The sequence below is a fragment of the Dermacentor silvarum genome, chromosome 3 (assembly GCF_013339745.2).
Source record: "Dermacentor silvarum isolate Dsil-2018 chromosome 3, BIME_Dsil_1.4, whole genome shotgun sequence".
In the NCBI taxonomy this organism is placed as follows: domain Eukaryota; kingdom Metazoa; phylum Arthropoda; class Arachnida; order Ixodida; family Ixodidae; genus Dermacentor; species Dermacentor silvarum.
Genome location: NC_051156.1, coordinates 119836875 through 119863757, shown reverse-complemented (window position 1 = coordinate 119863757; position 26883 = coordinate 119836875). Strand labels below are relative to the sequence as shown.

The following is a 26883-nucleotide window of genomic DNA, read 5'->3' as shown; positions in this document are numbered from 1 at the left end:
ATCCAAGCTTGTATCAAAATATCAAGGACCCCTACCGTGTTGTAGCGCAGACATCGCCTGTGAACTATATTGTCGAGCCTGTCACGCCACCTACGGACCAACGCTGTCGTGGTCGTGAAACCGTCCACGTACAACGCCTGAAGCCGTATTACGACCCCTTGATTCTATGTTCACCATGAGTCGCCAGGATGGCTCCTTTTCCGATGGGGGGTGATTGTAGTGAAGACGAATGCCCGGCGCTGCAGCCACATCGCCAGTCATCCGGGAAGCGCGAGCTCGAGATTGCCTGAGCCGCTCTGGTTGCGACACGCTGCCAACGCTGCCCGCTGCTCTCTTGTACTGTGTTCACATTAGAGATAATCTAAATTGGTTGGTTTATTCTTCCTGAGAGAAATGACGCACCCACTCTAGAGGATCGACCATGAGTTGGGCGGTGTGAATGTCCAAGAAAAAAGCTTTGACGAACATAAATTTAAACAGTAGTAGTAACTAGACATGAGTGGGGGAAAATGCTAACTACTGCATATATGCAGCGCATAATATCTTAATTGTAGAGCTAACAAAGATTACAGTAAAACATTTAATTAGGCATACATTCATCTGCATTAGCGACATTATTCGTATTTCTAGAAGCACTGCTAGCATCATTGTTACCACCGCCCGGAGCATTCGAAGGGCAGCGGCCGCACCATCATCATTATCATCAGCGTCGTCGTCGTCACCATGATTATCATCATTCACCACGCCGCCAAGTGGAGAAGAACCAGGTTTACAACGAGACGCCATGTCAGGGGGCATCCATTCCGTCGCTGGCTTGCCCTTGGTGGGTTCGGCGCGGCCCGAGCGCCGACAGTGGGGCTCGGAACTCCAGCTCACGTTGTCATGCGCCAGCATCGGCATCGGCCTGGTTAGCGCCTGGCGCCTGCCCGCACTACTCTACGACAACGGCGGAGGCACGTATACTGCGTCGTCTAGTAATGGCTAGTGTCTCACAAGCCAATGATAACTAAAGAGATTACGATGGACGCCTTATCGGTAGACTGCAGATGACGCCTCACTTCGCCGTGATCACTTTCTTTAAAATGTCAGCGTGTCTGTTTCTTGCAACCATTGTCTCTTCCGCGGAGCATCCTTGACTTTTCTCTCGAACTAGCTGATTCACTGTTCTTCTAGTGGCCCTAGAATAGTTGCTGGCGTCTTCTTTTCCTCTTCTGTTCTTCGCGATTAATTTTTCTGCCGCTTCTCTTCCTACCACCTTCCCTTGGAGGCAGACGGGTTTTGTGTATCCACCGGAGGCAGTTGCCTACCTGGCTATTTATCTTTTACTTCTAGTATTGATACATGTAGCTATATTAATACCAACTCCCATGTACACGGTCATCCTTACATTTCTTTACCCGAGGACGGTTCCTCACAAAAATAGTTCCTAAATTTAAAAGATTCTCTAGAGAAAGTTATTGGAAGGATATAGAAACTCAGCCGACAATATTTTGCATGTCAACGTGTGTTTTTATGAGGGGTCGTCGCTGTCGGTAATTGGACACTCCACTTCGCGCTCTGACACCGTATGTACAGGAGACTACATTGCTAGTAGCGTCCGTAGGTTTGCTAACTCAGAATTCCTTAGTTCTCATATATACCCCGCGCGTGTTGCGCAGGCTCGTTCCTGCTGGCCTACGCCGTGCTCCTGTTACTGCTGGGCTACCCGCTACTCTACCTCGAGCTGCTGCTGGGACATTACGCGCGCCTCGGTCCGGGTGCACTCACGCGCTGCCTGCCCATCGCGAAGGGTACGCAGATCTATAACAAAGTGAGCGAATAACAGCGTGAACTGACGAGACTGCAACACAAACATGCGCCGAGTTACAGCTTGAAGTGAGGCACTTTGTGCTTACTTGTCATCGTAAACCTGGCGCAAAGAATGCGGACAAAAATTGCGGGGACAACTGCCACCGCCAACTGAAGTATATCTTCGGCCAATAGCACATTTATACAGGACGTGGCCGCGTGGGCTTCTAGCATATAAAAGGTGCTAACAAGGACGCGACGTCACCTGGTGTCGAATCACAGATGTGGCTGCAAAAAAGCAATTTCAGCGGCTTGCAAAGAAACACCTATCACTGGAACATTTTACCGCCATAAATTTCTTAATATAAAACGCCTCAAGTGTTTCTCTTGGGGTGGCGTTATTGCACCTGCACAGAATTTTACGCGTTTTATGTTCTTAAACCGGCGGCTCACACTCGCACCAATTAACTTGTGTAGCCAAGTGTGCTCCGTCAGCCCCATTTAAATTTTGCACATGCTCCCTTATTCTGTCATTTACACAATGCCCAGTCTGCAAAACATAGGATTTGCCACAGGACAAACGAATATCAGGCACCACGCGCGTAGAACATTTGGTGAAGGCCGTACCATGTTTCTTATCACCTCTCAGCTCTTCTCCGTCATCATCGGCAATGACAGGAGAAACTTTTCGAGCTTGCCGATCGCAGAGAATCCAACAGGCACACCGTGTCTGCAAGCCATTTTCTGGACGTTGTGGCTCTTCTTGGGCGAATTATGCAACCCTTCAGGACAGTTTCATTGCGATATCAATTATATGGGCGCTCCAAGCACATTTCTGCCATCGCCGTCGCCGTGGTGTTCTGTACAGAGTGCAAGGGCGATAACACCATCGCCGTGCTCTGTGTGCGGAGCCGACGATCGGAGCCGACGATCGCAGCTTAATCTGGCGCGCGCAAGGGAGGGAAGCTGAAAGGAAGCGCAAGAGAGGGAAGCGGTCTTCCGTCATGCAAAAGGCCGTAGGGGGATGGGAGAGAGGGAGGGGGCGGCGTTCTTCTGCGACAGCAACTACGCATTTCGCGACCGCGCGCAGAGAACCGAATATCGCGGCCCAATCTCGCGCGGCGCGCGCAGGGAGCGAGGCAGCGCGAAAAAGAAGGGGGCGGGTGGGGGGGGGGGGGGGGGCGGCGTTCTACGCCGGCATCAAGTGCGTAGTGTGCGCGGCCGCGTGCGGCTTATATTGAAAGCGGTGTGCAGGCAGCTCATACGTTTGTGAGTACGATGTTCTAGTCGCTCAGTTTGCGCTGAAGCGATAACGAAGGTCACTTCGCTCGCTGCTGCCACCGCGCTTCCTCACGCGAGCATATTCACAGCGAGTGTCAGCGTTCATCAAGTGTGATGTGTCCGCGTTTGCCTGAGCGCGCTGATACAAAGCTTGTTAATTTGGTTAGTAAGCGAATATTTCCAACTTTATACAGCTGATAAAGCTACTATCCTTTTCCACCTTTTCCCGCCATTTCCGTGTCCACCCCTCATGGAATGTCCTGCTGGCACCCTTGAGGTGTCAATAAAAAAATAAATAAATAAATCCTTACTTCGTATTACTTTCTACTAATTTGCTATTGCAATCAATGCTTCGCCTTTCGGGCGAAACTGCGGCTTTTTTTGCCTTAAAAGGTGGCAAGGCGGGCAGGTGGGGGTTACTTCAATGTTCTTTGTTTGCTCCACCTTCTAGCTTCTGCAGAACAGCTTTAGCAACACTATGAGGGAAGCCCATGGGCAATAGTCCCCATACCCGATTTTAAAAACTAAACAAACTCTGGTGAGGGCACGACTTCTTGAAGGTAGAATTCGTGCAGTTCGCAGCAATCACCCTTTCGACCCTCTTCGAATGTGCAGTGTGGTACTAAAACAGATATTTCTTTGCCCGCGTGCAGCAGTGCTTTATAACAGCCATGTCACCTGAAGGATTGCAGCTTAATACACAAAAACTGAACAGAGCCACAGGCCAGATGTTCATGTGTAAAGAGCACGCCCCGGCGAAGTTGTAGAAAAAAGATAAAAACTTGTCAATCATACATTTTTCCGTGAAATTGTAATTTTTAAAACATGCCATATCATGATTTTAAACATCACAGGCAAGGGACGAGTAAATAGCAAGCTTCTGAACATGTGCCATGGTATGGAAAAAAAATAAGTTAGCAATAGTCTCCATACGCTATTTTGAAAAATTGCTGGCTTTCCCGTAATCGAGAGTAGATATAAGCATGAAACGGCTACCATCCGGCGTCTTTTGCTGCGTATGGTGCCGCTGCTTTCAAGCGTGTTTCTTCTTGCAACAGTCCAACATGCTCAGCGTCTGTCGCCACTTTTTCTTCATCTCGCATCGAAGTGTTCGGCTGCAAATGTGCGGCCTTAGGTCCCCTCTGTATCTGCCTTTTGAGCGTCGCTATTGGAAATGAGAAATAAAACTTTACCGTACTAGAAGTTACAGCTTGAGTGATATTGTGAAGAAATATTAGGAAGAACTCGGAAGCAATAATTTTTTTAACTTGTTTGGAGAGTAGCTAGCGTATGTAACGCGATCTACAGCTGTACAAAGGGTATCTGTACAAAAGGTTGCTTTTGTATCTGCCCCTAATTTCATTTTTCTGAGGCGCTGGAACTTGTCTTTATACGTTCTGTATAATTATGTAGCGCACAGTGGTCTGAGAAAGTTTTGCGCAATGGTTTGTTGCACTAACGGACACGGAAATAAGTCCGTGTCTGTCAGCCATTCCGCAACCATTCCGCAACGCGTAACCAATTCCTAACCAATAAACGACTATTGTAGAAATCATAGTCATGAGCATGAATCAGCAAAATGACAATGGCTCGGCGAAAAAAGTATAGCACTCATAAACCAGTGAAATGGGTTCTGACGTGGGTACTAAGTGAAGGAAACACTACAGGATGCTGGTAGAAGTCATAGTCATGAGCATGACTCAGAAAAACACGTCAATGACTTAGCGAAAAAAATCATTAACACTGAAAAACATTGAAATGGGTTCGGACGTGGGCACTAAGTGAAGGAAACACTAAAGAATGTTGGTAGAAGTCATAGTTACGAGTATGACTAAGGCATTCGAGCTAAGGTCTCTTAGGTGAAACTAAAGGGACTCCTGAGGACTCATGACATGAATGTCATGACATACCTTTCATGTAGGTCATGAAAGAGCCGCCTACGTCTTTGTGCTCTCATGGTCGTTTCGTTAACTTGGTAGGCTCCCGGCATACTGCTTCGCATAACATTGATTCCAACAGGGCGTGGGTTCTGCCGGTTTTTTTTTCTAGTCAAGCAATTTGTTTATCGCTTTCTAATCAAACACTTCCGCTTCATAAACGAATGTTTCCGTAATACACGTAGTGGCAACCAATCTTGGTCGGCTACTCATGCGTAATAGGGCTACCAATAGTAATATTTTTTCGCTATGGAGCTAGTGAACATGCAATTTTCACAATCACCAATCCGTCTTAAGATTCAAATATCCATCCTTGTTGTCTTTTCCCTAGTGCTTGAATCCAGCGGCCTTGTTTGATCTGCTTCGTCCTACCATTTGTAATTAAGTTATAATACCTTGAAGTAAGAACTGGAAGCGCTTTCATATAAGATTGGTTCTAATACACTGTAATCTGTTCAGACCAAGAAAAGCAGCCAAGGGTTGTCTTTTGACTTCTTTCGTGCAACCCAAGACGACAGAATGCGGCGAAGTCTATGAAAGATTGCCATGATTACACAGTAACAAAAGAGGAACAATGATGACTCAGGATGTTTCGCAATCTCTCTCAGCAGTGATGGTTTGAGCAAACACGCTACTTGTGAAGTTCTTTTTTTTTGCACCTGTGTCTCTGTCTTTTGATTTGTTTGTCTAGCAGCTACTACGCACTTGTTCCGTGTACGTGTCTAGTTCCTTCTGCCTGTTTTTCATCGCTGCCAAAAGACCAGGTGCGCAATTTGCAAACTCAGCACTACGTGCGCTACATAAAAATGCAACATGCTATACAACGTTGTTGCAATGTAGCAATATCTGGCAGTGAACTTGGGCTGTGGAAGTGGCTGTAGGCACAAAAGTGGGTCTGCACAACGGTAAACTCAAAACCGGCGATCATCCGTCATGTAACTTTTTGATGCGCAGGTCCCACCACCGACCAACGAAGGGCATATAAAGTTATGGTCGACGGAGCTAAACAAAAAAGGAAGACCTTTTAAAATGGCCTTTCTGGCGATGTTCATCTCTCATAGAACGCGAATGAAAGCCAATCAGTTTGTAGCAAAACAGGTTCACATCTACGTAGAGCGAAGAATTCTTGGTGTGATTGGCTCATGAACCATGTGTATGCACATGTGAAGTGTGGCTTTCGAGGTATAAATATTAGTAATAAATAGCAGCTTGTTCTGCGAAGAAATTATTTTATCAGCAGTAAGTTATATACAGGCTGGATATTATATACAGATATTTAGATACAGTAGATCATACGTGTATTTTTTTGTTTAGAACTTGTCCCCTGATGTCACCTGATGACGTCATCTGACGCCTTTTCGACAATGGCACACTGTGCACTGCCCGCTTCTTTGCACAATCTCCGGGATCGGCCCACATTTTTCTGTGAGCGAGAGCCGCGCACGCGGACACGAAAAGTCCCGACCAACTAGAGGCTAACAGCTTCACTGTAAAATGCGGCAGAACCCATCTCATATTGAATGTAGAGGTTAATGCGTTAAGGTATGAAGAAAAGTAGCGAAACAGCGTATTGCCACATAGATGCCTGTGAAGCCTTGCTTGTTTGCGTGCTTGCTCCTGATTTCATGGCGCTTACCTAATACGGGCAATTGGCCAAGAAGCCGGTGGTTAAACGGAAAGGAGGGAGTGAAAACTTGAAAGAGAAAGTAAATGGGATATATATAGAACACAGAAATGTTTTACATTTATAGGAAACAGACTTGACAGTAACCACACAAGCTCGTGATGCAGCTTGCGGACGGAGTCTTCTTCCTCATCGAGCTTCCGAGCCGCCCAACACTAGATCAATGATTGATCTTTTCTTTTTTTTTTCATTGAGGACCGCAGGGAACATTCCCATTCACCCAAGTTGGCGTGAAAGAGGTTCTTAGAAAAGCATAGAGCACTGCACGGGTCGTTCTTTTAGACCCAGGCCCGACGCGAGCCCGAAAGTGTCATCTGTCGGCCCGCCCGTGCCAGGCCCGGCAATTTTAAACCTATAGCCCACACCCGGCCCGGGCACGGTTCGGTTCCACACGTTATCCCTTGAGCCTATACGAAGCTAGGTCGAGTTTTGACTTATTGTGCAGGTACTGTCATGTGGTCGATAACCAGCGGCGGACAGTATTTAGGCTGGATCAAAGTATCTTTTTGCCTTGCCTCTCCTCTTCCTAGCTGCGTTTTAACTTTGAGGGAAATAAACATATCATTACTAGCTAAGTCCGCGGAAATTATCATTCGATATGCAAACACTTGTATACAATGGACAGCGCAGAAAATAGGTAGGGATCAGGGTTAGAAACTGCCACTCAAAGTAGCACAACTGCGGCTTGCTTTTTAGGGAGGACGATATATTCAGAGAAGTTGAATATTAGTTGCAAGTGGAAGATTTTCAGTGCATCAACCTTTCTGCTAATGTTACTGGTAAAAAAATTCTTTGATCACCGCGCTCGTGCTTTGAAAGTGTGATATGAACAACCATACCTGACTATCCAACTAGTTGTGCGGAATAGGTGAGCACTCCCGTACGCACCACTAGCCATTTCATCTTGCTTTTGAATCTCATATAATCATTGCGACTTACAGTTATGGAACTCGTGCCAAAACGTCACTCGAATATAAATTAAAATATGCTGTATATTGGCTTCTGAAATGTCATAATACACGGCCAATAGAAGCTGTTTTCATTCAGGAATGGCGCACTCACCCTTCTTAATGTTCCAGGTTCCAGGTTAAACAGAAATTGGTGACCTGCATTGGTAACGCTCATGTGCAATCATATTGTGACACGGAACATGCCATTTGTATTGCTGTAATCGGCTTCATTAGAATGGTGTCAATTTTTCAGTCGAGAATTTACGAATCCTTGTTTAGCAATATAAGCTTAGTTCGACTCTGTCTACTGTTGTCTTATCACGTAGGGCCATAAGCACACTCCATGTACAGCCTAGAGCAATGCATGTTTTTTTTTTTTTTTGGTCAGATTGGGATATGTTATGGCTGGCCGTTTCTTTTTTTTTTCACGAAAGTTTGCTGGGAACCTACCTAGTGATAAAAAAAACGTATACAAGGATTTGACCACGAGGGTTTAGTCACTTAACGAGGGAAACTTATATTTAACACAATGCACTGTACGAGTAAAATTGTCTGTATTCTGTTTTTTTTTACATGCCTCTAACTAATCTTGCCAAATTCTGCAGCATCCGCGTAGGCCTAAATTATATTTCTAAGAACAATGGACACTTGAAAGTCTAAATTTAATTAGTTCGAAAGAGGCCGTGGCGTCCCAAATCTTCTTGCGGATAGAACGAACATGAGCCGAGAAGTCTTCACTTATCCGGAAATCAGACTCGGTCAACTTGGGTTTATTTTGTAAGATGTGAACTTTATCGTGATAACCAAGCATTTTATGATAACAGGACGGATAACTTGGGTTTATTTTGCAATATATGAACTTTATCGCGATAATAAAGCAGTTTTAGGATAACAGGACGGACAAGCGCGAAACACTGTTCAATAATACTTCATTGCTTTCATCTGCCGGTTCACTAAGTCCATACAAAACAAGGTTATTTCGACGTAAACGATTTTCGAAGTCTTCGTTTTTTGAGATAAGCCGATTGACTTTTTTGATGAGGGAGCTGATCTCGGAAACGACTCCATCTTGGTTGTCAACTTGTCTGTCAGAATCACTAGAGAGTGATTCAAGATTGGCCACTCTAGCCTCAAGTGAGCCTAACCTTGCATCAAACGCTTGGTGAAAACTCTTCATTTCTTCTATATCCTGCGCTATTTTTTTCTGACCGGCAAGTATTTCTGATAACAATTTAGAAACATTCTGATGCTCACGTGTATGAAAAGAATCATCAATAGATGTGTTACCTATGGCACTCAGAGATTGGTTTACACCAGAAACTGAAGGGCTGTTGGCGCGCGTTGAACGCCCTGGGGTAGATTGAGCTGACTTATTTCTCTTGGGACCAGGGTTTTCTTCAACATCCCCACACAGCAAAATACTCTTAAAGCAAAACACTGGACAAGAAAAGAAGAACCTCAGTCCATCCAAAAAATAAGTTTTCCTACTTCGGCGAGAAAACAGCAGCAAAAATTTATTATCAGAACGTATGCAATATGCATTGCTAACGTAACGTACCTGCGTAAAAAAAAGACATGGCTTGAACATAGCTGTAATGCTGCCGCTGTCTCGCCCACTGAAGGACCGGCACATCTGGCACGCTTTTATATCTTTGGCCTTCAACGTGAAGGAACCCGGCTTGTCGATGATTGGACACACCAGTGAGACGTCACTTGAGTGGGTGGCGCGTTTCTGGAATGCCAGACCATGACGTTGCTCCACTTGGAAATCTGGACAGCCAGCAAGCCAACGACTGCAGTCACCACTGCACAGACATGAATCCACCGTGGTACAGAATACACCGCCGACGCAGAAATGCTGTGACACGAAAGTGATGGGTCGAACATCAGTGAAGAAAGCCAGGAACTGCGTAAGAAAGAGACATGGCTTGAACATAGCCGTAATGCTGCCCGTGTCTCGCCCACTCGTCGTCCGGGGAGTTCACCGTTCGCGGAACGCAGTTTCGAAACCTCTTATCTATACCTACTACTGATGGAGCTGAAACATTGAGAAAAAAAAGTTGCAGTGGCTTAGCTCGGCTATGCCAGGATATACGTAGCGTTAGCAAAGGTTCAGCTGATTATTCTTAGCTTTCCTGGTTGTCTAGATTGTCAAGGATTAGCTTGATTTTCATGCTTACTGCTGCTCCAATGACACACACGCGGTATACGTATTATGTGACACATGTATATTTATTTTTGCTCAACGTCACGTTGCTTCTCTATTGCCACAAAGACGGCTCGGTGATCAGTGAAGTAACACGCTGCCATCTCTATGGCCCCAACACAGTATTTGGAGTTGTCTGTCTCTGATAGACAAGATCAATGGTGCTTCCCCATTGGGTCGTCTGTGCAGTTGGAAGACTGGCTAAGTCGAGGTTAAAGTTGTCCTTCAAAGGAACACAAAGAGAGTCTGGAGCACGATTGAAGTCACCAGCCACCACACAGTTCACTTGCCGCCCGACTAGGTATACACGTAGCCACTACGTCTATAGTGTCTTTAACGGAATTGTTCGGTGGCACGTACACGGCTTCGATTATCACACCCCTTTCGTCAAGCTGAACGGCACAGGCTTCACCCTTAGGCACCGCTACGTTTGGCAGTTCACTGGCAGCAATCCCATTCCTGACATAGATGCAGACTCCCGAGCTTCTGGTAGCGTCAACACGACTGGCATAAGCATTTGCGCTCTCCTTCTCCATGGCTATACCACACTGGCAAATGCCAGTCAGAAGCGCAGCGGCTCCAGCGCAGTGACTGCACAGCGAGCGCGCGCCGGCGCCAGTGCGTCTACCACGGCTACGACGTCACTCCTCTGGAATGCGCAGACCGGCGGCGGTGAGTCGCGCGCGGCGGCGGCGGAGTGCGCGAGAGGTGCCGGCTCCGGTGGCTCCGGTGCGCAAGCCGTGTGACATCACTGATCCTTGCGCATGCGCAGCACGGCTCTTGATGTGCCGCGCGAAACGGGCTTGGCTAGGCCAGTGTAGCTAACGCTCCAAAGGGGTCTAGGGCTGATTTACAGAACAGGGAGAGAAACATGCCAGTGTGGACTGTAGAGCAAGAGAGGATAGCTGATATTCCAGCTGACAATAAGAAATGCAGTGGAGCTCAGCAGGTTATGCAATTCCTAGAGCGGATAACTGATAGTCTAGTAGAGAAGCAGAAGGGGTAATGTAAACGCAGCCGAAGACGGCTCAACATCAGGTTGTAAAATCATAATCGGTTTATTTGTAGTAGACGTATTTACTATATTTTAACGGCTTCTTACGCGTAAGACTACTTGTCCTCCACCTGACGAAAATGCTAATTAGGTGGGAGAGTGACGCAAATGTGAGGCTTCTTAGCTGTTTCCCTGCATGTTGATCATGGGACTGTCTTCTTCACTACAAATACCAGAAGGATAACCAATTGGCGGCCATCGAAAGCAGTCCGATGATCGAAGTAAGAGGGGTGTACCAGAGTATGCTGAGAGACGCGTTTGGATGAGTGTAAATTTATTGCTGGGCATTGGATGTAAATATAATGAGGGTAATTATGACAATGATGGTTGTACTCGCGAAATTAAGGAGGGCGGCCATTCTAGCCTAAACTGCATCATCATCGCAGTATCTTTCTCGAAGTGGCGCAAAACATTGCTGATAAGACGGAGTCCTACATCTGGCAGCGCTGAGCTTATGAAGTGATCTGGGGCGTAATCCGAGATTTTTGTTCGTTTCGTGTTCTGTTCAGTTCCTGCAACGCCACAAAGTTTCAATATGAAAAATTGGTGACAACGGGAGGGAGAGAGCAGCCAATCGGCCAACGGTGATCTCCCCGGACGACAAACGTCTGGGGAGATTGTCGTTTTTGGAGACGTCAAAATGGTGACACACACTCCTGTCAACCACATTGATTACGAGCACGTTGTCTGCTAGGACCAGAACGCGACGAGAGATGTGAAGTTCGAGCGAACATCCGCTCGCTACGAGACCGGCTTCGCATGGCACGTCTGGTGGATTGGATTGGATCCAAACGGTGGCTACGGCTACGGAATGGTTCACCACTTGCTGGTTGGCTGCTCTCTCCCTCTCGTTCTCAAAATAACTTGCATACTGCCACTTTGTGACATCGCAGCAACTGCACAGAACGCGTTTCGAACAAAGATCTCTGATCGCGAACCTGGGCAACCCTAGAGTGTTTCTGGCGAAACTGCTTTGAAACATTCTTGATTGGGATTTTGGTTCGATGCATTTGGTGCTGCGTGTTTCTGTATTCTATTGGCTATAGATTATCATTTTATCAATCACCTGTTCATAAGTCAGCCCTTCGTCTTCTTTCGTCAACGTTTCTAGTGCGCTGTTGCTTATTTGCCATGAATCAATACCAACTCGCCCATTTTTGCATCCTCTTCTTTGTTATGAGTATTCACTCAACCGGTTCTAGTCTGTAAATGCGCACGCGCACAACCTTTCACCATACACGACCAGCCTTCAGCGCCCTTGCTTATTTTCCTGTGCCGCAGGGGTCGAGGTGAGCATAGCGCTGGTGTGCGCATGCGCCGCGGCCTCCATGGGCGCGGTGATGGCTCAGGCCGTGCTACACCTGTTGCTTGCTTTCTCCGAGCTGCCTCCGCGCTGGGCTGGCTGCCAGGGCTTCTGGGAGAAGCGGCCGCTCGAGACATGCTTTCACCCAGGCTCCAGGGTAACCCTCGGTCCCAGACATTTAAGCGCTAGCTGCATGAAACGTTCATTTCATATAGCAATTTCTTAGAACAGCAGAGGTTAATATGTCTATAGTTTACGCGTGCACTTACGTGCGTCTACCACCAGTATGGCTGTTCATCCAGTATGGGGTCGGTGAGCAGTAGATTGATTTCCTTAGAGTACTACGTCATTCCGGTTTCAAAAGAGCTTGCCTATTGTGATATTACCGTTCCTGAAACTCATGTTCTCTATCAAAATACTTATTTCGAAATAGTCCCATTTTCCCTCTAACTTCTATCATGCCATGGTTTTTCAGGGCATTAACAACTAAAATGAATATTTAACCTATAAAAACGCTAATTACTTATGGTGAGTGCCACTAAACGAACATCGTGTATACTCGTCGACGCGCATACACAACTCGAGGACGGCAGGAAACTAGATGGCGAGATGAAGTTCAGCTAGCGCAAGAGAGGGGTAATTGGAGATCGCAGGGAGAGACCTTCGTCTTGCAGTGGACATAAATATAGGCTGATGATGATGATGATGATGCACAAGGGTGTCGAGATGTACCTATGTGATACAAGCAAATGATTCATTTCGAAAACCAATACGCTTATACTGCTAAAAATAAACTTTGTCGAGATAGCATGCATGCTGTATACTACTGAACGGCAAAGAACGATGAAAGAAGCTGTGATGAGTTTGATAAACGAAGCCCTACCGAATCTTCGGAAAATCCATGTACTACCCACGACTTCTGCGATGGTTACCACATTCCCCTCTGTGAATTTATGGAGAAAAGTCTACTAAGTTTCTCTAGCGTATTTTTGCGTCAGACGTCGCTCGTTGATATTCTGTCACATAATGGCCCCTACGGCACCATCACGCTACGAAAAATGTATACCAAGGCGTGGCCATTACGCGCCGCAAGGTCACCTTGCGGCGGCTGAAGCCACGAAATTCACTCTGCAGTCGGTAATCTCGCGAAACACACCTCGACTGGGATTAAAGCTCAGCCTAATGCAATACTCCTTTATTATGGGCCCTCGAGGTATTCGAAGCAGCATACACTCAAAAGGGGCCAAGGTCGGACGGCTCAAAATTCAAAAATACAAATGAAATGCGTCCCCTATGGCGAGCGTTTTACGCGTCACGACTGTCAGGAAGAGGTCATAATATTACATAAGTCTTCAAAGTACGGAGGTAGACTAAAGAGGCTAGCCAGGGAGACATATTCTGTTCCGTTACTTTGCCCCCCTAACCCTTTCCACGTGGACGCATTCCCTGTAGCGCTCATCAATTCGTGATTGAAAAAAATCGAAGTACTTTGCTTCCAACTGTTTGACTGTGCGAAAAGCAAAAATCTGTAGAACGGTCGCACGAACTGGACGAACATGACTAATACTTTTCAGCTTGCGTGAAACCGTTAGCCTAGTTACGGGAGTTTTGCAAAAGTGTTCTTACCTTATTATTTGTATAGTACAGAAGAGTTTCATCATCATCAGCCTATCTTTATGTCCGCTGCAGGACGAAGGCCTCTTCCTGCGATCTTCAGTTTCCCCTGCCTTGCACTAGATGATTCCAACTTCCACCTGCAAATTTTCTAATTTCATCACCCCACCTAGTTTTCTGCCGTCTTCGACTGCGCTTCCCTTCTTTTGGCACCCATTCTTTAACTATAATGGTCCACCGGTTATCTACCCTACGCAGAACAGTTTATAACATATCAGTTTTCTTTCCAAAATATTACGAAGTAATCGTTAACAAAGGCGAAAATTACCTCTTCTGGCGTGGCACCTGGTCTTGCAGTCTTGCAATCTCGCCCACCGTGGGAACGATGGCAAATGTTCTGTGTTTAATAATACCATTGATTGCTCATGCAGTCGAGGCCTTTTGTGAGAAGTCACAAGTAAAGTCAAGGACCCTCTGCATGTGATTCCTATTTATTTATTTAAATGCGCGTGGCTTCTACTGCGTTTCAATTAACTGTAATGTATCTGTAACAATGCAGAGATTATGTGCCCCTGGAGAAGCCACAAAAGGCTGCGTCAACGTCACCGAAAGCGTCAACGAGCACTTTTTGTAAGTACTGAAGCTCGTATATTCTTGAAGGTTCTTACATAGACGATCTTCTTCCCTATGCTGCGCATTGCACTCCAAGGTGGCTGTTCGTGGGATCCGAAGATCAGTTCAAGATGGGCGATGACAGAAATTTGCCACTAGCAAGGTGCTTTTTTTTTTTCTGTCACGGAAAAAAATAATTCTCCAGCAAGGAGCTTGTCTGCAACTTCTCACGCATATGTGCTCAGTGAGTACACACGCCGATGACAGTAAAAGCACTTACAACAGAGAGTAACGCTACAAAGCTGACTTCGTCCAGAAGCGATGACGTGCTCCTGGGCGCACAAAGACCTTTTCAGCTGCTCAATGAATCGGCCGCATTAACAATTCGTTGCAGACTTTATAATAACATTGTATGAATTGCAAGGATTGTTTCGTTACATGTTTTCATTCCACTTTCTCGCAGTTATAGCAGTACAATTAACTCATTCTGCATATTTTGTGTGTGTTAATTGGGTCCTTGTAGTACGTGGTGATTGACAGCACTGCTCCACTTATCCTGCGCGTCTCAAAAATTTACGTTTGTGTGCGTCACGACTCTGAATGACCACAACGAAAAGGGAGTACAGGCTGGAGTGCTGCACCTCTAAAATACAGGAGGGAGTTTTCGATAGGCGGACAGACCTTTCTCAGGGCAATCTTGTCAAAGTAATCAGTGCACGCTTAACTTGTCAGTTTATAATACTTGCCTGCACTTGCCTGTATTACGAAGACGGAACACTTCGTAATTAGCGCAATAACCAGATGACCAAACATGAGCTTGATAAAAAAGAAAGGGTCGACCAAGTGTCGACGCTAAAGAAGACAAGGTCGACGTACAAATTATTCATAATTAAATTTTGATTATATTGCTACGGGAGACACATTCTGCCAGGGGCAGACGACAAAGAAGACGGTTCTGTCGGGTGCTGATGGCTGTCCACCATCTTGGCTACTGTGTCTGTGTAGTGTAAATACAGTGTAAATAGTCCCGCCTTGTGTCGTTTTACGTAACATCTTTGTGGTGGAAGGGCTGGGTAGTTCCCCATTTCCATCACGGAGCTCCGCAACGGCCGCTTCATCACGCTTCCGACCATGTCAGTCGGTGCAGGCATATCGTCTTCACCCCCTGCCCCTCCTGTGGCTCCCACCTACATCGTTCTGCCTCCTGCTCGTGATCCTGGCATCTTTTCCGGCCAGGATGGGGTTGACGTCGACAATTGGCTCAACCTTTACGAACGGATCAGCTCCAGCTAGAGGTGGCACCCGACCCTTATGCTAGCCAACGTGCTTTTTTACCTCGTTGACCCACCCACCACGGGTGTGGTTCGAGACGCACGAGGCAGAAATTACAGGCTGGGACTCTTTCAAAGAGAAGATCCGCGACCTTTTCGGTGACAGCACTGGCCGGCAGCATGCTGCGCGGAATGAACTTGCGACTTGTGCACAGACATCCTCCGAGTCATACGTCTCTTACATTCAGGACGTTATCGCTCTTCGCCGCCAGGTTGACGAGCACATGCCTGAGTACGAGAGGGTTTCTCACGTGCTCAAAGGTATCGCCGACGATGCCTTTAACCTGCTCGTGTATACCAACGTCGCTACCATCGACACAATCATGAAAGAGTGTCGGCGGTTTGAACACGCCAAGAGCCGCCGTATAGCCCGGAGATTCACCCGGCTGCCCAATACGGCTGCAAGTTCATCATGTGATGCCGTTCGCCTGCCGCCCACCTTTGACCACGTTACGCGCATTGTTCGTCGCGAGATTGAATCTGCCTGTTATGAACCTATTCAACCACCTGTCTTTACATCCCACGCCAGTGACCCAAAGCAGCCATCAGTGTCCCTCATTCAAGCTGTAGTCAGGCAGGAGTTTGCCAATCTCGGCCTTCATCGGCGTGCCCACTGACTCGTCCTGACGCTCAGCTTTATCCCTCTGGACCCGCTCGACGATCCTACACCTCTCCTGTTTCCTTCCGCAATCCTGCGGAATGGAGAACGCCCGACGATCAGCCCATCTGCTTCTCCTGTCGTCAGGCCGGGGCACATTGCTCGTTATTGCCGTCGCCGTTGGACCTACGCATCTCCCCAGACCTCTATGCACCCTACTCATTCTAGACGTTCAGCCGCTGGTTCCCCTACTTACTACTCGTCGTCCTCCCACGAGCCTCTTCATTCTGACGTCCAGTGCTCCTGTTCGCCGCTTCTCCCGCTCCCCGTCGCCGCAACGCCGCCAATCCCGCTCTCCGCAGCCTCGCCGCTTTTCCTCGCCATCTTTCTCTGGACGCTCGCCGCAGGAAAACTAGATAGTGCAGCTTATGGAGGTGAAGCTGCAATGCCGTCGTTCCCTACAAATCCTCTGCTGACTCTGCTGACTCTGCAGCGTGGCGCCAGGGGTCGAGCGCTGTACCTACCAGCAATTGGAAATACGCTGCAATCCTCTGCTGACTCTGCTGACTCTGCAGCGTGGCGCCAGGGGTCGAGCGCTGTACCTACCAGCAATTGGAAATACGCTGCCGGGTTTTGGCCTCATACAGCGACATTCTTGACATTCGTGATCGACCCCTGGGTCAGATTAAGATTGTCAGCCACCGAATCAACACTGGCGACTCTTTGGCCATTCACCGTCGACCTTACCGTGCGTCCGCATCAGAGCGCGATGTTATTCAAAAAGAAGTGGCTAAAATGCTTGCGAGAGACATCATCGAACCATCTAGTCCTTGGGCCTCCCCCGTCGTATTAGCAGAGAAGACGGCTCCTGACCTTTCTGCATTGATTATCGGCACCTCAACAAAATCACCAAGAAGGACGTGTACCCTCTTCCACGTATCGACGACGCCCTCGACTGCCTCCATGGTGCCACCTTCTTTTCATCCCTGGACCTTCGATCTGGCTACTGGCAAATCGCTGTAGACGACCTGGATCGTGAGAAGACCACCTTCGTTACCCCTGATGGCCTTTACCAATTCAAGGTCATCCCTTTCGGTCTCTGCAACGCACCAGCCACCTTTGAGAGAATGATGGACACACTGCTTCAAGGATTTAAATGGTCGACGTGTTTATGTTACCTGGACGAAGCGATAATTTTCTCTTCTACTTTCGCAACACACCTTGAGCGGCTTTCGACCATTCTAGCAATTTTTCGATGAGCTGGCCTCCAGCTCAATTCCTCGAAGTGCCACTTCGCTCTTCGTCAAATTATTGTGCTGGGCCACCTCGTTGACGATTCCTGTGTCCGACCAGACCCGACGAAGGTACGCGCTGTCATGAATTTCCGCGTTCCACGGTCTGTCCATGACGTTCGTAGTTTCGTGGGGCTGTGTTCCTATTTTCGCCGTTTCGTCAAAAACTTTGCGGTGCTCGCACGTCCACTCACTGAACTTCTCAAGCAAGACGTCCCGTTCTCTTGGGGTCCTCTACACGCTGACGCCTTCTCTGAGCTCATCGCCGCCCTAACGACTCCACCTATGCGAGAACACGGAATGCGAGAACACCCGTGTACTTAGATTTAGTTGCACGTTAAAGTACCTCAGGGGATCCCAATTGTCAAGAGTCCTCCACTAGGGCATGCCTCATAATCAGATCGTGGTTTTGGCACGTAAAACCCCATAATTCAATTTAATTCGTGTCATATGTCATACGCAAATACGTCTGCAAGGTTCTGACAGGTGTTGTAGAAGTCGCGGGGCGCTTTTTTCGGTGCTGGGTGTACGTAGGACCGACTTTCTCGCGTCTACGGGGCTTGTGCTCAGTCAGCCATGCCGGATCACACCTTTCTTGCGCCTTACGGCGCTCTACCTTCAAAATAACGTCACTGATTTTCTCGGGGAACAATAGGGGCCGTAGTGCAGACCGGGTCAGCTCTCCTGGAACAGTATCTTCGCTGGTGCCAGGCTTTTGGTATGCTGCTCTTCATGACTTTTCAATAGTATTTTTAATGGTCCTCTTTGAGTTAAATTAAAGTCCTTCAGTGCGAAATCATGTGCGAAAATCGGTAGGCCGGAGCCGCGGAGCTAGTGAAACGGAAGCAAAGCAGGTACGTCCGACGTACCTTTAGACACAGCGTTATAATAATCTCAGGTGCGCTCCTGAGGCCTCCATTTGTCGGTTACATGTGCCCTACTGGAGCAGTACTTGTAAAAAATCCAATCTGTCATCGCGACAAAAAAGAAGCGCCGCGCGTCTTATACAACACCATTACGTTTCCCTTGTCTTGTTTCGCCGTGGACATTTGGTTGGCCCGTACTTTTTTTCACCCTAATATGTTAGTTATGATTGCATACGCATCTTATATTTCTACACATGAATTTATTAATCAATCTACATCTCAACGTCTGCTGTAATGAGTGCGACCGGTAACCCTGCTTCTCCCACCGAGCTTTCTTCCGTTTCATTATCGGGCACTTCGCGCCATCTGGCTGAGTGCAAGGCAGTTAAGTTAGGCGACACTTGGTGGCGCTATAGTGGCTAGAATTCTACCCACTGTAGTGGCGGCACGGCAGAGGGTGACAGCGACACAGACATTCACGTCGCGCACCACCTATAACAAATGAACGGATAAGTATACTCCTTTTTTATGATCCGTAGTTAGATCCGTAGGCGAGTGTCACGTCACCTAGCGGCAGCGAATACTGGTACAGTGCCGCAATCTAACTTGGCGTGATTAGCTGCCGATAAGTGTTGCCATGCTGGTAAACTAATTGAACCAGCAATAACATTAACACGTCTTAACTGACTCGCTCACCGCGCACCTTGCAGCCACACATCCCTCGGCATGGTGACAGGCAGCGACCAGCAAGTGGGCGTCCGTCCCGAGCTGATCGGCTGCCTGGCCGCCGCCTGGACGATCGCTTGGGCAGCGCTGCGCCGGCGTTCGCCGTCGACCGCGCTGGTGCTTCCCATCGCCATGGTCGCGCTGTTGGCCGTGGGCACCGCGTGGCTGACCGGTGCCAGCCACGGACTCAAGTACCTGTTCGCGCCTCGCCTCGCCGAGATCGTGAAGCCGGCGTTGTGGGCGCGCGCCACTGAGCAGGTGCTGCTGGTACTGGGCCTGGCGCACGGACCGGCGTTGGTCAACGGAAGCTACTGCCGTGAGCTGCACGACGTGCACAAGCAAGTGGTCCGCCTGGGTAGCACTGTCGTGCACAAAGAAAACACCAACGTTGCACTCGACTATTCGCGCAAATCGTGGTTTGAGTTTGTACTCGGTTGTTGCAGTGTACCCCGCAGTTTATAGGGTGTGTCACGCGGCTAACGTTGGCCAGGCTCTTCAAAAATAGAACTATTGCAGTCAGTATAGGCCTTCTTTACTCAGGATCTTGTTGTTGTTCCGTTGCTTTAGTTTAATGTTTCTATTGCTCCTGCGTTTGACAGCGGAAGTTGCTAGGTCTTCGTTGAAAACAGCAACCTGAATTACTCTCATGACGCTGCCTTTTGTGTATGGATCATTCTTTTTTCCGCGTTTAAGGAAATCCCCCAAAAGATTCCACGCAACTGCTGCTCCGTTTGCAGCGACAGCGTTGCGCTTATACATCTGGCAAGGTAACGAACATATCTCTGTACCTATACTCAGACATCCCCACCAAAAAAGTGCCCGTTTACTGGTGGTACCCAGCGTCTTATGACCTTGCGATAATCGATATATGAATTTGATGTAAATAGATCGTAAATAGATGTAAATAGATAGAAAAAAGGCGACGTCATGATGACAGAGTTACTGACACAAATGAAGCAGCCACCAGCATCATCGAAACCAGGTCGTACTATAGCGCCACCCGGTAAGAGAAATAGCACAGTTCTTTATTCGGCAGTGTGCCTAAGGGCATGTGCGGTTGTAGAGCGCTGGCCGACGACGCTGGAGTAATTTTTCCCATTCGCGCGCTTGGTATTCACCATCCAAAGAAACAAACCATCTTAAAAAGCAATGTGACTGAGCATACAATAAGATTCAATGATTTATATATTTACCACTTGAGCCCAAAGGAAAATTATATTTACTCATATGGCTATTAATGCTAGCAAATATATTGCTAGCCAGAATTCGGGAACTGTCCCTAATTGCACCAAGAAGCTGCTGAAAAGATCGTATGAGCTCTGGAGCGATGAGGCGCATCGCTATTTTATTTTAATTCTGGCTAAGATTAAAAGGAACTCCCTGTACACTGAAGCAATAATTAAAGGGGCCCTGAACCACTTTTTATCGAAGTGCAGAAATACATTTGAAGTGAAAACAGGCTACTTCAGAATCACTTTGCCGCAAAAAGTGCTTCAATGCGTTCAGCAGAAGCGGAGTTATTGGCAATCAAACACGGCATCCGCTATGCTCCCCTTCCTCCTTCAATGCCTTGCAATTCGAAGGCTACGGCGGAGTGTGACGGGGCCACAACGCTCCGCCTCGGAAACGTTACCGTGGCGCGCAGTTCAAATTTCATTTTGCCGATTTTGGTACCTACGAAGCGCTAAACGTAAACCAAACGCGGTTGTCCTCAGCGAGCCGCAGTGCGCTTAGCCACTGGACTCGTTGCGGCACCTCGCGGCGGCCGCGGTGTAGCCGACCGCAGCGACCAATAGCACCCGTGTATTGGAGTGTGCTTTATTACGAAATGAAGCACACAGAAAAGAACGATGATCATGGGGTCTTTTGAAACGAGAGCGTTTGAGAGAAATGTGACCTCGCGTTCCGCTTGCGAGCTCCACTGACCGCGTACGACAGCAGAACTTGGCATAGATGTTCACAACAGCGTATGTTACCCGCGGACTATGTTATTTCACCAAGCCAGGGCCCCTTTAAGGGCCCCTTTAAAAGCAAATATTGACGCAGGGAACTTATTCGCTGTTGAATAGAAAGACAAGACACTACGCTTCATTTCATATTGTATAGAACACTGTTCTTACAGACGTCTGAGACAAAAACTGATATAAACGTCATACAGCAAACTAAATTATCTTTTTTTTGGTAGTCACGCCAATCTCCTTAGCTAAAACACGGCGTGCACTCGACGCAGGACGGTGACGACGGTTCTGGCGCTCACCGTAGGCACTGGTCTTCTATATGCGATCATCGTGTTCTCGTCTCTCGGCTCTCTCGCATGGCAGCTTGACGCACCCGTCGAACGCGCACTGCATTCAGGTACAGCCAGCGCTTAGTAGCAGCAATGAGAAAACGTGTTATTTAGTGGATAGCGGTGACATAAATATCAAGTGTCATGCCATGGCCTGCTTCTTATCTTGGGAGAAAGCTGGAGGAATATAAGTGACCGATTTGTCTACTTGCTGTATGCCTTGTACAGAGGGTCCGAATCACTGTGAAGTGGAAACATTGCCACTTTTGGTTCGGGCCTTCCTCCATTCTTATGAAAATAAGCTGTGTTGAATCGAAGTGATGGTCAAACGGCGGATGATCATGATGATGACGCTGGAGATTAAGATGGCGGTTCAGCTTCTCACGAGCAGGGGCAGAAAACGCTCTGTCCATACCACTCGCACCGTATGCGAACGAAAGCACAACAAAAATTATCGCCGTTATCGAGCGCATGCGTTCTTGCGCAGGTGAATAAAACAGAACATAAATGTAGCTGCTATCAGGACTTCATATTGGACGCCAAGTGTGGTGCGCATCCCCCGTTTCCCAGTTGACGTAGCCGATAAATCCCAGGTTCATATGTGGCCAACGGCACGTCTACACATGGTTTTTAAGTTGCAGCACATCCACCCTTTGTCCCGGGCTTGCACGCCGACGCGGTCACTCAGTTCAACCGATTATGAGAAGCCGATGAATCCCAAAGAAATGCATCTACAATCACAAAATTTTGTTATGTAAGGAAGCTCTCTGATTGGTGCACAAACGCCGTCCAATGCGATAGCCCTCAAGGCTATAGCGAGACCACAGTCAATGCATCATTGAATCACGCATTGCTCTTGAAATAAGTTTTGCATATGAGCACTGAGACGGTTGTCCTGATAGAGTGAACCGGATTCATATAGTGGTCGCTTAACTTTCTCTTGTTCAACTTGTAGTATGCCCTTTTGTAAACGATTGGTATCGAAATACAGAGTGCAGCAACGATATTGCAGACGTGCTGCGCCCTGCAGCAGTGTACTTTGCCCGAAAACTCATGGTCACTCCACGCACGCAGGCCAGGGCGCCATGTTCATTGCCCTCAACGGGTACTCGGTGCACTGGGCCTACTCAGGCGTCTTCTTCCTGCTCGTACTCATCGTAGGCGCAAACTCTCAGGTGAGCTGGATCAACTCGTTTGGCTAGTTGGAGCGCGTGAGATATTAAACGAGTGCAGCGATATCGGTGAATTCATCAAGGCAGCCTCACGCCATAGCAACATGAATGTGAGGCATATTCACGCCATGGCAGCCACCAGCTTCCGTTAAGCAGATTCCGCAGCAGAAGCCGCAGACGACGATGTAGTGTCGCCGCTCGTGGCGAGCACGCGACGGGAGCTTCGTGGCTGAGTTTCATGGCAATCAAGAGTCCGATCCACCAAGATTCGTACAAAAAATTACTACAGGGAACTATGGCACTGCGACCATTCAGCTACCTAGGGAATTAGGGTTAGTACGTAGATTTATCTAATCTTCGTGCTTGTGGCTTTGTTTACTAAGCTGTATCTGTTTTTATTGGCTTTAATTTCAAACCAATCTATATTTTTCTCAATGCAGAAGGCAATAAGACCTTGCGAATAGGCATAATATCTATAATTCGAGTGGCTCCGCCTGTTGAGGTGGCCAAATAGCAACGCACTAAGTGTCTCAACGCGCTAGCTTGCCAAGGGGCAAGGGCGTTTAATGACGGCGGTCAGAGCACGCGTTTGTGCCGTAATGGTTTCAATAGCGCTCTTCTGTGCTAGAAATCCTCCGTTCCAGTGTGGCCAACAACAAGGTTTTGGACGGGTATTATAGTATTTCGGCAGACACTTGTTTTTGAGCTGAACAATGAGTAAAGAGATGAACAAAATACTGCTCCCCGGAGTTGTACTCCCAAATCAGATAATCCGAAGAACTGAGCAGAAATGTGCACCTAGCTTCGACCGCATAGGACTCGATCGCTATCACCGCCTGCAGGCTGCTGCACGATCGAGGCGACAGTCCAGCGATTTCAAATTGCCACACAACACAAGCACAGCCAGACACGTACAGGGATCCGGACAACTTGCTGAAAAGCAACAACTAAGACGTACGATGCTGGATGATCGCACTGCAAATAAGCACCCAACAGGGGGTTTGGCGTATACGTGATTTCACCTCGAATATCACGGCGGGAAGAGGTAATACAGAAACGGCAAGAGCTAGAATACAGTGCCACCGAAGAGGTAGCTTGGCGCATAGAGAAAGAAATTCAACAAGAGGGGACACTCGGCAAAAACTGGCAACAGGAAACACGTCACCATACGTCACGCTATACTTTTGACACCGAACGTTAGCTGCCGCGAGCATCGAAAAAACAGAAAGTGAACTTAAGTTAACAGGCATTGATTTATTTTTTAAATTCTTTGCCGCGAAAACTAAAACGTTTTGCGTATAAATGAACTTAAGCTTTGCGACTTATTTTCCTAGCCTTACCTAGCCACAGGTCAATGACGCGCCAGACAAATGCGTCATCCGCCAGACACTCCCCCGAAGCCAGCGAGTGCGGCCGCGCGCGCGTTTGAGCGCTCGCCCGCGGCGACCCGTCTGTCCCCTTCTTTTGTAAAGTAGCCTGGTTTCGTGGGCTCCCGGCGTATGCTTACGTTCCTTTTGCACTGGGACAAGACACCACTGCACTATTGGATTACGGCAAGGTGAGAAATTTGGTTTCACAGTCTACGACGCATTTAGGCTTACGGCACGGGACCGAGACTTAAGACGCAGTTAGTGAAAAACAGCTCGGCCGTTCTGGCGCAGTTAATTTGAGTTAATGAATCGTGCTGGGACATGTTTCCGAAGCTTCCTAGGGGATTATTGTAACTTATTTCGGTTCTGTTGAGGCACACTGGCCGCGCAGCGTGCTGTGACGCAGTTAGCGAGAACCTTGCAACTCGGTCGTAGTGCGCATGTGTAATGCATCTTACTAGGAGAAGTTTGTGCCGCTTTCTCTGACGCCAGACATTACTGAAGAGTAATTTCGTTACTTTCTGGGGTACTTTTGAGGCACGCTGGCCGCACAGCGCGCTGTGACGCAGTTAGCGATAAGCAGCTCGGCCGTGGTGATAAAGTTAGTTTGGCGTGTAATGAATCTTATAGAGGGTCAAGTTTGTGACGTTTTTTGTGACCCCGCAACAACATATACCTTCTTTCGGTACTCACGCCTGTTGAAAATGCGATGGGCGGTTGCCAAGAGTGATAACATGGGAGTGTGCTGCTGGCGCCGGCAGAACGCGCGAAAGATAACGCCGAGGAACATATCACACTTGTAATTCGAAAATTCCGTCTTCTAAAAGACTGAAAACAGGCTTTCCACCCACGCATTTGTCTTGAGTGCCTGTTGCGTCCGTCTCTGTGTATGTCACGTACCGTCGCATAACCTGAGGCCAAGTTTCGAAAACGCGACGTCGCCCGTGTATTTGTGGTGCCAAAGTGCAGGAAATAATGCCCGGAAAGGGGGGAATGCTTGGAAATCAAATGTTTTCATGTTTGGGATGAGTCGAGTATTTTCTACGCCATGTATGTATAAGCGAATTGCTTTTGTTTGTAATGCCGCCCATTCACCGCTTTCGCACGTTTCGCCTCTACACGCAGTATTCCTATATCTAAATACCAAAATGACTCTTGCTTGTAACATGCTTTTACGTGCTTGCAAATGTAACATGCTTGTAATTTACTTTTTTTTTCAGCTGGTGCCGTCCGGTGGAGCTTCGTACAGGAACTACTGCCTTACCTGCAGGTGTCACAACGTTGGATGAACGCACAAAAAGCGCGGAACAAGCTTTTATATAGAGCAAAATAAATATTTCCTCATTGCACAAAAGGTCTGGCGTCTACTTTGTGAAATTGCACGTGGCACAGATTCGATGGGACTTTACGAGATCGTTCGCAATCATTTTTACTAAATAATAAACCGACTCTGCACGCAGAGCAAAAAAAAAAAAATAAAAATAAAAGGAGGGGAGGGGGGGTCGCAGCCGGCGTGCTAGCTTGCGTTCAAAATACGCGCGCCCAAAACCGAAACCGGAAGTGATGTAAGTGATCGACACCGACCGCTTGGCACGCTGCAGTCAATTCGGCCGCTGGGCCCTATGGGAGTGTCCCCTCTTGTTGAATTCCTTTCTCTATGCTTGGCGCATGAAATGGGACATTCCAGCAAAATACGGGAGCGCAGCGCCGCACAATGACGATCCCAACACTGTTGGGGTCGACGCACCTGCCAGCGACAGCACATACTGAAGCACAGTCACCTTGCTCCGCGAACAGTCGGTGCCATTGAGACGCACTTTCATTCTTCCACCCAAGTCAAAACTAAGAAGAAAGAGTAGATCTTAGCACAGATTATGATGTCTGCTATACTTACCACAAGTGTTCGCTTATAAAAAGGGTTGCACCAACAGAACTGCAGCTTGTGTTGTCCTTTGACAACCATATCAGGGGCAATTCACGTGGCGTGACGAGCTCCATGTTTTTCTATAAACAACTTTCACAGCACTGCTAGAGGATCTGTCGATAGAGGTAATGCATCGCTTTTCACCGTGCGTTCAGTACAGCACTATGGTGGCCTTGATGACGTCACTGCCTGCCATCTATAGAACTACGAGATTAGTGAAATATTATTGTTAACTCAGGAAACATTGGCACGGGGCTCGTTGACTGTTAGCAATTAGTGGGGCTGATTGTTGCTGCAGAGCTTTAGTGTTGACAACTTCATATGTTGTCGTTGTGTGTGTGGCGAGGTAACGAAAGTACCAGACCAAACAGTCTGATCTCTTTTATTTGTTCATTCTTTCGGTTTTCCCAGTATTTTATATAGAAGCAGTAAATTTTACATCACCCTTAGTTGGAAGTTTGCGGTCGTGTACAGCGTTCCTCGTGTCGTCGTAAATTTTTGGGCTGCCAGTAACCACGCACGTTTCCATGGCGCTTCAACGCCAATTTTCTTCGTAGGCAAGTAATTACCTGAAGTTAAATTTTAATCTTCATCTGTGAAAAACGCACGGGCGCCTACTTATCTGCCACGCGCTCGCAGGCGGCCCTGGTGGAGTCGGCGCTGACCCACTGGGCGGACACGTTCCCGGCGTTGATTCCACAGAGGCCGTCACTGGCCGTAGCCCACTGCGCAGCCGGTTTCGTAGCCGGCCTGCCGCTGGTGTCGCGCCGGGCGGGGCTGCAGCTGCTGCACCTCCTCGACGCCCAGGTGCTCGGTCCCTTACTGTCGTATACCGCGCTTTGCGAGGTGATCGCCGTCGCCTGGTTCTACGGTACGCAAGTTCCTTGA

General features: G+C 47.9%; 1 protein-coding gene across 1 annotated transcript; it reads left to right on the top strand.

Annotated features, from left to right (window-relative positions):
- Positions 1-784: 784 nt before the first annotated feature.
- Positions 785-26883, top strand: LOC119444721 (sodium- and chloride-dependent GABA transporter ine-like). The gene is made up of 7 exons (XM_049664719.1): positions 785-953; positions 1659-1790; positions 12182-12360; positions 14377-14447; positions 19227-19597; positions 22604-22704; positions 26635-26883. The coding sequence occupies exons 1-7, from the start codon at positions 785-787 to the stop codon at positions 26881-26883; spliced, it is 1272 nt and encodes a 423-aa protein (XP_049520676.1).

Coding starts and splice junctions, on each gene's coding strand:
- LOC119444721 (XM_049664719.1), top strand. CDS start 785: ATGTCAGGGGGCATCCATTCCGTCGCTGGCTTGCCCTTGGTGGGTTCG. Junction 954..1,658: donor ACTCTACGACAACGGCGGAG/GCACGTATACTG, acceptor CGTGTTGCGCAG/GCTCGTTCCTGCTGGCCTAC. Junction 14,448..19,226: donor AGCGTCAACGAGCACTTTTT/GTAAGTACTGAA, acceptor CGCACCTTGCAG/CCACACATCCCTCGGCATGG.